This window comes from Dermacentor silvarum, chromosome 8 (assembly GCF_013339745.2).
Source record: "Dermacentor silvarum isolate Dsil-2018 chromosome 8, BIME_Dsil_1.4, whole genome shotgun sequence".
NCBI classification, from domain to species: domain Eukaryota; kingdom Metazoa; phylum Arthropoda; class Arachnida; order Ixodida; family Ixodidae; genus Dermacentor; species Dermacentor silvarum.
In genome coordinates, this window is record NC_051161.1 from 128385307 (window position 1) to 128396078 (window position 10772).

General features: G+C 50.2%; 1 protein-coding gene across 1 annotated transcript; it reads left to right on the forward strand.

The window, feature by feature from the left end:
• The first annotated feature begins 10118 nt into the window (after window positions 1-10118).
• LOC119462412 (sodium-coupled monocarboxylate transporter 2) lies at window positions 10119-10547 on the forward strand. The gene has a single exon (XM_037723759.1). It carries the CDS (start codon window positions 10119-10121, stop codon window positions 10545-10547), a length of 429 nt encoding a protein of 142 aa, XP_037579687.1.
• Window positions 10548-10772: the final 225 nt, after the last annotated feature.

Below are 10772 nucleotides of genomic sequence, written 5' to 3' on the forward strand. Positions count from 1 at the left end.
CTGGAGTGTCCATGTAACTGCCATCCCGATAATAAACCAACGCGTTTGGTTTAACCTCTCCAGCTCATCACCTCAACAACAAGCAACTGTAGGCGATAGAGACGCACGACGGCGTGGGTCCGTTTAGTCAACGTAGTGCGACGCCCCGGGGTCGCGCAGGCCAGCTACCATGTTTAGGTGTTCCGGCGGCGTAGGCAAGCGACCCTCTGTGTGACACCTGAGTCCGACGCAAAGTCCGAGTTGACGTACTTTTCAATGAAGCTGCGGCCCTCTAAGAGCTTCTTTATGAGGGTCAAAAGCCAAGGGTCGTCGATCCGAGCCGCTGTGATGATGCTGCCATGCTGCAATTTGGTGAAGCCTTGCGGTACTCAGACTAAAAATGCAGCATGAAAGAACAGTCCTCAATGTTTGATTAAGCGGCCCGGTAAGACGAGAAGGGCCGTCAAAGTCCGGAGCGCACGTAGGGAGGAACGAGGATGGTGGTGGTGGAAAACATTTATTAAAGTATTATTTACAGAGCGGTTGTTCGAATACCAGCCTTTAGCGGCCAGCTTCCTAACAATAATAGGTCCATTGGTCATGGGACTCCATTAGTCGTGGCCGCTGGATGAGACACCGAACGATGGCCTGTTGGGCCGGAAGGTCCAGGCAGCGGAGCAGGGCCGCCTCCTAGTCCTATCGGGTTGGTTTGAGGTTGGGATTTAGAGAAGGATTGAGTTGGCAGGGACGAGGAGGCGGCGCGTTGCTGATTGGCGACCAGAAATCAACGTCCGTGGGAAAATTCCTTTTGAACCGTTGTTTGTACGGATGAAACCACTACCCGATGTTCAGCAACCAAGATTCGCGTTGATGATAATGACGTTTATTAGCATCTCCTTTGAAACGGCGCGTCTCCTGGCATGCTTAATCAAACCACGTATTACTACTCTATCGCTATCTGGCCTTTTGCTTATCTGATCTCTATTAACTTTCGTATTTAACACTTCTCACCATATTGTACCATTAGTTACGCTTGCAATGACTCCGGTTGTATCAATCGCTTTCCTGATTTTCGTTCACTAATAAATAATTGTCTCTTACTTCTCTCGACAGCTGACTAGTTCATTATTCGACCTTATTCCACGCTTCTGGATGGTGGACACTCCGTACGGGCGTCGCTGGGTGAATATTTTTGCATTCTATTACGATGTGCCCAGTCGTTTCTGGGCTTCTTTTGCAGCACACACATACCGCATCCGGTGGCGCATATTTGGCCCGGTAGGTTTCTGACCCCGAGCAGCCAGCTGGGGCTTCAAATAGCAAGGCACTCACCTTTGCGTATTGGTACACATTTTCCCTCCTGCTTTGTATCATGCCGTTTTTGTAAGTCTCCATGACTTGTTTTTTGTAACCTTTGCAACCAATTAGCCGTCTCTGTTTCTCTCACTTTCTCTTGAACACACCGCAGCTCACACAGCCATAACACACCCCACCACACGGCAATGCTAGACAGCGCTGTCCAGCTCCGACTCGAAGAACAGCTCAAGAGAAGGGCAGCTAAGGCCGCTGGACTCCTGGACTGAGGGGACCACCCACTGCAGAGCGGAGGAGCGACCTACGCTTGCGTTCTCTTTTGATTAAAGTTTATTCTCTCTATATACCGCTCCTGGTTGTCTGTTTATACTTTCAATTACCCTGCACTCGGTTGCCAACGTTTTTGACATCTTCCCCTAGTCCGTGTACACGCTTTTGAGTTGCAGATATTTGTGCACTATAGCCTGGCATCGAAAACCACATCTTTTAGGGGCGAAGCTCCTTATAGCGGCACCCGTTCGTCCCTCGTAGTAGTAGTAGTGTGTAACCAGTTGGCGTTGTGTGTCCGTATATGTATGTATACCCATATATACATATATATGTATATGTATAGTATAACCGGAAGCCGACTTCCGCATCCGGTTCCACTTCCGGTTCCGCTTCCGGTTCCGGAAGCCAGCTTCCGGCTTCCGGAGAACGCTTTCGGGAGAAAAAAAATTCCGAAAGTTGCGTCCGTAGCGCGGAATCGAACCACGGACCCCTCGCCTCCCAACGCGCGGCGCTAGCCCACTACGCCACGAAGTGGACATGGACACACGCACCACGATGACAATAAATACCCAACATTAACGAAAGACCGCGCGTTTCTAAAGCGTTTGTGCTAGCGCGTTACGGCCCGTGTAAGAAGCTGGTGTAAGACGCTGTGGTCTCTCCGCCTTTACTCTCTCAGCAGTCATGTGATGGCGTCGGCAAACGCGGTGCACGTTCCGGCATGTGTAAACGGCTGCGTAAGACGCTGTGGCCTCTCCCCCTTACTAGAGAGTACTGCACGTTTCTGACGCGTTTGTGCTAGCGTCCCCTTAAGCGGGAGATCCGATGATTCCCTCCGGAGCTTCGCCCACTCATCATCATTCACCCCGTGGATGTGCTGTGACATTTTTTTATCGGTCATCGGACTCCGGATTTTCTTAAGTGCGCCACTTGGCTAGGGCGCAGGTTGTTGCGAATGGTGATTGTCCGTGGTGTCCACGAAGGGTCCATGTGTGGTGTCGTGCCAGGTGCCGAGAGGAGGAGATATCCAGGGAGATTAGAAGACTGATTTATATACACTGTACATGGTATTTTACAAGAAGGGCTCCATGATATTGGAGCCGTCTACGTGCTAACATCTTTTCATGTGGTAGCGTTTACATCTCCAAGCGTTCTCCATGGTCGAGCGTGCTCTACATCGTCAAGCGTGCTCTACATGGTCAAGCCTCAACCTCCAGCACAACACTCAAGTCCCCTGTTTTATCCCTTTCGTTTCCCTCTTTCACTCTACAAGGGAATACACTGTAGTTCTTTTAGCCAATCAGCATCTTGGATCAGGTGGCCATATCCCGCACCTGATGTGTCGTCGTTTCCCGCCGGGCTCCGCCTCCAATCTTGCTAGGTCGCCCCCGAACACAGGCAGCGGTTGACACCTTGGGAACCGAACGTTGATGTCGTTCCCCCGGGATTGCCAGACGCGGGCCCCTTTCAAGATTCGCCTCTCCATAGTGGTCAGTTCGCGGAACCAGGTAGGGCGGTGGCTGTCTCGAAAGGCAGCAGTCGGCGTAGCGTCGTCGTGGTTCGGGCGGCGCTGGTAATTCACGGGACCGCACCAAGGGGCGACGCTGCCGTTTAGCCACACATGAGGTAGCCCGGAGACCAACTGCTAATCCCTCAGTCCCAGGTGACAATTCTCGGCCGCGAGAAAGGGCGCCAGGTTGGCGCGTCTGAGTCGGCGCCGGCCTCCTTTGTCCCGAGGGACCGCCAGACACAACAGCACCCCCGCCGCCAGATGATGCATCGGGAGGTCGAGTTGTTTCATGCAGCTCGGCCGGTTTGATGCCTGCTTCGCTCAAAGCCATGGGGCCGCTGCTTCCAGGAATGATGGTCTTCCCGCCAAAGGCCTCTTCATAGGTGGGCTCTGACTGGGCTGCAGAAATGACAAGCTCCAAGCTCCAAGGAGCGACCTTTGTCAGCCACACACAATGCTGCAAGCGCCACTGCAAGCCACTCTCATCGCCAGACTTTACCAATTCCAAAAATCTGACAACCCCCTATCTAAAGAAAACCCTGAAACACAAGGTGCGCGATGATCCGGACAAGTACCAAGAAACTTGCGATGATGTGTCTTCGCAAGACACCAACTGGGTTTATGTAATGAAGCTAAGTAATTATGAATTAGAGCTTCCACAGATCAGGAAGGCGAAGGGAGAGCTGGCCTTCTGTAATTCATAGTCCGTAACACTTAGCACAAGAGAGCTACATAATCATTACATAATGCCAATATACTAGATAACAAATGGGCAAACCATCTACGACTTATTACAAACTCGTGCAAAAGCTCCGGTCATCAACTTGCGCAACCTGCGCGTGACCTAAACTATTTGCAACCCTGACACTGTTTGCAATTCAATTCTTTATCTGTCGCCGTGTGCACACTCCCCTTTAATAGTTGGTCTAACCTGAGCCGAAGAGGTTAACAACATAACAAAACTGCGACACTCTTTACGCCTGTCAAACATTCAACACCCATCTCCCACAAATTGAATACAAAAGAAAAAAATGCTACCCGTCTTCCTTGTTTACGTATTCTCGGGCCCCAATCGCACCCCTTTCTTTCAAACGAACTCGAGGGGGTCGGGCATTCCCGAGATTTCGCAAGGCGCCGTCGCGAAGAAGGCAAAATCCACTAATTCGCCTGACACATCCGGTAGCTGTGACTTTAGGACAACCGCTTCCAAGTACGGGGAGGGAGATACATTGGCAGACCCGTGCGCGCACTTTCCAATTATCTGCTCGGCAGACCCTTTTCTTTTCCCCCGGGAGTGATCGGCCATTGTAACAGCCTACAAGACGCTTCCCTTTGTCCCTCTGCTTACAATGCGCTGTACGCGAGGCGGTTAGGCGACGGTCACTACGCCTGAATCCACGCGAAACTCTCCTTTTCGCGACGTGCGTCACGCCGATCTCCGATCTCAGCAAACGCCTAAGCTTGGGAGTTACCCTCCTTCGCTTTTTCACGCTCTCTGCCTGGACTCTAGCGAATTTGCCCCTATCGCCTTGGCGCTTCGCACGTTTGATTCCAAGCGCCCCGACCTCGTCCGCCTTTCTCGTTTTGCGCCTACGCCTTTTTTGTTTGGCATGCTTCGTAGAGCCTGCGGCATGAGCACACGCACTTGAAATTTCGTTGCCCTCTCGGGTTTCACAGTGCGTCTGCCTTTGTAATAGAGCATGACCAGATTTGACCATTGAGCACGCTAGCTCGTCATAAAGTCTACCTTCAGCTGGCCTAGCTCCATCACTGCCGTCGATAGCATGCAAAACTTCTCGCTGGCCTTCGAAGTCGGCCCTTGCTTCCGAAACAGCCTCGCTAAACGGCGAAACAAGTGCTTCTTCGCGCTTGTCACTATTTCCGTTAACGACGGGCACCACAGCCCTCTCAGCGCTGTCTGAACAATCTTTGTCACTGCCATCTTGGCCTTCGCAGTCGGCCACGAATTCTAGGGCGGGAAAACCACAGCTCTCTTCGGTGACCGCATTCACCTCGCTTCCGGCTACTAACCCGTCTAACTCATCACTGCTTACAGCTGCCTCTGGAATCGTTCCATGGTCCTGTGACCGCTGCTCAATAGGGAATGCGCCTATCAGTCTCTGAGTCTCCTCACGTGCTTTCGCCCTGAAAGCTCCCTTGCTGGTGGTGGATTTTCCCGGTTCCCTCAGCATTTGCTCCGACCTATTCGAGAAGCAATGCGTGACCTTGTCTGGCAGGCTGGCCGAAATTGCCGCCGCCGTATACACGTGGCCTAAAGGGCCTTTCGTTTCTGGTGCGGGTGGTCCACCGCTCTCTTCGCATTGTGTGTGTGCCACTTGCATCACACCTTTTTCAAAGCTTTCTACACTCGTCATCTCAGCGCTAGCAGTACCTTCTACAGGATGGGCTTTTTCTTTCTCATTTGGGCCTTCGAAGTCGGCCTGCCATGCTACACCAAAGCGCCTGAACAAAGCCCTCTTAGCCCTGTCATAGTCGCGCGCTTTCTCCTCGGATAAGCAATGCAAGAAACACGCAGCGACACTAAACGGGAGAAGTGCTCCTAATCGCTCGGCCCACGAGTCCCGGCTGACACCCTCTTTCTCACACACTCGTTCAAAACCGGCGAGGAAATTAACAATACCCTCGTCTGTCTCGAAAGTGTGGAGCTGGCGTCGCGCTGTCCGCCATCTGAGCATCTGATTTTCCCGTTCGAGTTCTTTCATCCTAAGAGCGTGCCGTTGCGCTGCCTCTTGCTCGCGCCTCTCGCGAATTTCGGCATTGTGCTTGCGCCTTTCTGCTTCTTCACGCTCGCGCCTCTCGCGCTTCTCAACAGCTTCAAGCTCGCGCCTCTTGCACTCCTCTGCCTTTTGGTTTCTTTCCTGAATTGTCTCCCAAGCCTCATCAGCTTCCTCGACCGTCACCTCTTCTACCTTCATGACGTCGAGAACCGCTTCTTTCGTTTTTGCGGAGTCGACCGAAATGCCTAACTCCTCGCAAATTAGAAGGAGGTCCTGCACTCTGAATTTCTCCATAGCGATCTTGTTTGCCTTCAAAATTCACCCTTCCTAAAATTCGCTATTTAAAGAAGGTGAATTTCCCAAAATGGTGCCCGCCAGAAAACACACAGTTACTCTCCTAGCAACTACCTACTTGTACTAGAGAGTTCTGGCGACATGAAGCGCAAACTCCGGCACTAAGCCCGTCCTTATCGCTGCCACTTTGGGAGATTGCAGAATTTCCTCTCTTCGCTTACGAAACAATTTTCCTGGCCTCTCCGGCCTTCTCCCCACTCACTTCCTCATTCTGTAAAAGCTCCAATTGTTGACTTTTGCCTACCGCAGGGACAACCAAAATGCCTATCTGCTCACAACTTTTGAGGAGTTCCTGGATTTCAAACTTATCCGTATTTACAGTGCACCATGTGTTTCTTCCCCACTAGTAATTCAGCCCACGAGACACTGTATTCTTGGTCTGTGAGACAAAATCACTAACAACCTCAAACACCATTAACGACTTAGTCACCTGCGCTAATGAGTCTGGCGAAAAGACAAGCAAACACGTAGCACTCACCACACCGATGTAGCCAACGCAGGCCGATCCCATAAGCTGCCAGCCACTGTTGCAAATGGGGATTTCCGTGTGTCCATGAAAGGCTCCATGTGTGGTGTCGTGCCAGGTGCCGAGAGGAGGAGATATCCAGGGAGATTAGAAGACTGATTTATATACACTGTACATGGTATTTTACAAGAAGGGCTCCATGATATTGGAGCCGTCTACGTGCTAACATCTTTTCATGTGGTAGCGTTTACATCTCCAAGCGTTCTCCATGGTCGAGCGTGCTCTACATCGTCAAGCGTGCTCTACATGGTCAAGCCTCAACCTCCAGCACAACACTCAAGTCCCCTGTTTTATCCCTTTCGTTTCCCTCTTTCACTCTACAAGGGAATACACTGTAGTTCTTTTAGCCAATCAGCATCTTGGATCAGGTGGCCATATCCCGCACCTGATGTGTCGTCGTTTCCCGCCGGGCTCCGCCTCCAATCTTGCTAGGTCGCCCCCGAACACAGGCAGCGGTTGACACCTTGGGAACCGAACGTTGATGTCGTTCCCCCGGGATTGCCAGACGCGGGCCCCTTTCAAGATTCGCCTCTCCATAGTGGTCAGTTCGCGGAACCAGGTAGGGCGGTGGCTGTCTCGAAAGGCAGCAGTCGGCGTAGCGTCGTCGTGGTTCGGGCGGCGCTGGTAATTCACGGGACCGCACCAAGGGGCGACGCTGCCGTTTAGCCACACATGAGGTAGCCCGGAGACCAACTGCTAATCCCTCAGTCCCAGGTGACAATTCTCGGCCGCGAGAAAGGGCGCCAGGTTGGCGCGTCTGAGTCGGCGCCGGCCTCCTTTGTCCCGAGGGACCGCCAGACACAACAAGGTATTGCGCGAGAATCACAGGCGAGAGTCTATAGGATGACGAAGCTCGAGTGAGGTCGATGCAGCGACCATGACGGCATGACGAGCATATAGCAAGTGGCTCAAGTTGGTGGGCACCGCCAGCACTGCAGCGTAAAAGAACTGATAGATAGATAGATAGATAGATAGATAGATAGATAGATAGAAAGAAAGTGCCTGAGCTTGGCAAAGAATGACTCGCATCAAAAGATAAGCAGAAGTTAGAACCGGAGTGGCGAAATCGCGACTCACGACGTAGCTTTTCAGGAACAGGCGGGTAGTGAGGCTGCGGGGATCTTCACATGCTTGTAGCGCGGGTTATGTCAGCTAAGACCATTCCAGAGATCGCGAATTTGTCGCGTTCGCATGCCGAGCAGCCGTAATTCTGCCCACGCCACAACTACCACGCCGCCACTATAACTGCCCAGGTACCCTCGAGCGCCAGGAAGGAGAACCGGCCGGTACTCTCGCTATCAACGTGTCGTCAGAGCTGCAGCGCCAGGTATCGCAATTTCTCCGCTCCGAAATCAGGTTCCTTCTCATATTGTTTGTTCGTTGCCACTGTACCTATTCGTGCCATTTTTTTCACGCTGTGTGACAGTGTGTGCGAATCTTGAATCCCTTGAGGCCATTTTCTTTTGCACGTCGTATTTAGCTACCTGCGCTAGTTGTACACACTTATGTTCCGCCATCATCGCGTGTGCCTCGTGTTACTTAGCGCAGTTTTCGCTATATGTCGTACCAGCTAGCCTCAATCGTCCCTATAGTAAGTTTCACCAGCTACAACTAAGTTATAACACGAAGGCACGAAGGCTTAGCAAGCATGTCCCCTTGGTGCGTCCTATGAGACGTACTTCCTCTCAATAACGTAGAAATGTTTCAGCTGTATTGGCTATATCACGTGCCAAGTGTCCCCTTTAATAGCAGACCATAGTCTACAATGTCAACAGTACTGCACTCGGCGTAACACCTTTACCTCTAAAAAAATGTATTCTACTCGACGGCGAGCTCAAACTACACCTGCGACGACAGAAGCCGTAGCTGAATGCTATTTAATAATTTGGACTACCTGGTGTGTGCCGAAATACGGGGGGGGGGGGGGGGGGGATTGATAGCTACGAAAGTTACGAAAAAACTCCGAAAATAGTATGAGTTAGTGATAGCTACGAAAGTTTATTTCATGCCATTTTTATGTTGGCTAGCCACAAGAAGTAGGCAAAAAATAAAAAGAAAAAGAAAAGCCTTCATTTGTCCTCATCAACAATTCGGTGTTTCCTCTCAAGAGAAAGGGTCTTAGCGTTATTACAAGCCCATTTTTGCCGCTATAATGGCGCAAAAATATTTACTGCCTACGTATGTAAGCATCCACATGCAATATGTAGTATAGATGTGCATGCAAATCGCATTCCACGTTGCATTACACTTTGCATTCTCTGTTGTGTTACTCTAAACTTTACTTTTCTTTCTGTGCATAATCACGTATGTGCAACTTTTTTTTTTCAGTTTCTTTAGCCTTTTCATGTTTGCTTTCTTTTTTCTTTCTTTTTTGCTTTGTATAAGATTAGTTCTCCACGGTGATGTCGTTAGTTGCCGGGCGCTGCCCCACAAGCCACTGTGGCTTGGGCAAGCCTGTTCCTGTACAGTGCGAAATACAATAAATGTTGCACCTACGCCGAGGTAATGTTGCTTACCTGATACGAAGATGGTTTTAATGACGTCGTCTTGCTTTAAGTTGACTGTTGGATATCTAGCCTACGTCACCACTCTTTACATTTCAGACAGGAAGCGCCAGGTGTTTGGGAAAATCTAGCTTAATGTACGCAGCAGAGATAATGCACAAAGGAAAAATAGAAACTACGTGAATGACACTCACCTGATTGACCCCGGCCTTTATCACGGCGTTAGACTTGCGCAGGATGTAGGTGTCATTACCAGTACCACATGATGCTTTGCAGGCAGACAGAGGAACGTCATTAACCTTCCACTGCAGTGTACAGAATACGATCGAATACTTCTTTTATGCGTCATATAGACTACAGGTAGGATGACTTTGAATGCTTTCTTGCTTTGTGTTGCGTTTCTAAGTGTAATTTGTTTTCATTTAACCGTCAGGAGAAGCCTCAAATTCTTTTATTAAATCGCCCTTATTTCTCGTTTATCTGTAGGAGAAGCTGTTTGTGTTGTCGTTAAGGATGTCATCGGCCGCTTAGATTTCTGATATGCTCGAGTTGGTTTCATGTTGAAACTTCGTTTCTGTTCAGCGCATTCGCAAAAAAACCTGTAATAAGCGGCTGAAAGCATCGCCCTAATTCAGATAGGTTTCAGATGTCAAGGCGGAATATGGAGGGATGAGCTATTTGTGAAACTGCCGATTTTACAAAGTTAAAGCGATTGACCGAAGTGACCATAAATATGTTTTTCTTTGCGTCTGAAGAAACTGCATGCGCCACACCACTGAGTTGCACAAAACATTATTGGAACGAATCACTTCACGCAGCAGTGCGCGAGACATTCGTACCTCATCACCAGCTCTCATCTTTCCTGCAAGTGTAACGTGACGTCATTAGTGCAAGCGCGACATTTTTTTTTTACGCCAGCCCACATGACTATGGTCACGGAGTACGTTGTGTTTGGCATCCTGATGGCCTTCAATCTCGGCTTGGGCGTCTACTTCTCCCGTCGACGAATAGAACACTCGGGTACTGCCGAAGTGTTTCTGGGCAGCCGGTCCCTGCGATCGCTGCCCCTAGCTGTGTCCATGGTGGCGACCATGTTGTCCTCCACGGGCCTTGTTGGTTTCACGGGTCACTTCTACGCGTATGGATTCCATCAAGCCTGGAATGACGTGGCTATCATCGTCGTGGCACCTCTGGTCGCCCACTTGTTCCTCCCGGTTTTGTACGAACTGCGCATAACGTCTGTATTTCAGGTGAGGTTCACTTTTCTCGCCAAAATTGCCACGGGTCCTCTACTTCGTCTTGGTCTAATTCCTGATATACTGCTTCCTGGAAGTGACCTGGAAAAGCGCTAATGGAAAAACAAAGAATGCTATAGATTTCATACTCTCTGCCGATCCCAGCATACTGCAGGATGTAGATTTGCTAGGTAGGGTAAATGGCAGTGACCATAGGATAGTGAGGTCTAGGATTTCTCTCAATTTGAAGTAAGAAAGTATAAAATTACTGAAGAATAAACAGGCCAACCTAGATGCAGTAAGGGTAAAAGCAGACCAATTTAGCCTGCTGCTCGCCAACAA

Coding starts and splice junctions, on each gene's coding strand:
- LOC119462412 (XM_037723759.1), top strand. CDS start 10,119: ATGACTATGGTCACGGAGTACGTTGTGTTTGGCATCCTGATGGCCTTC.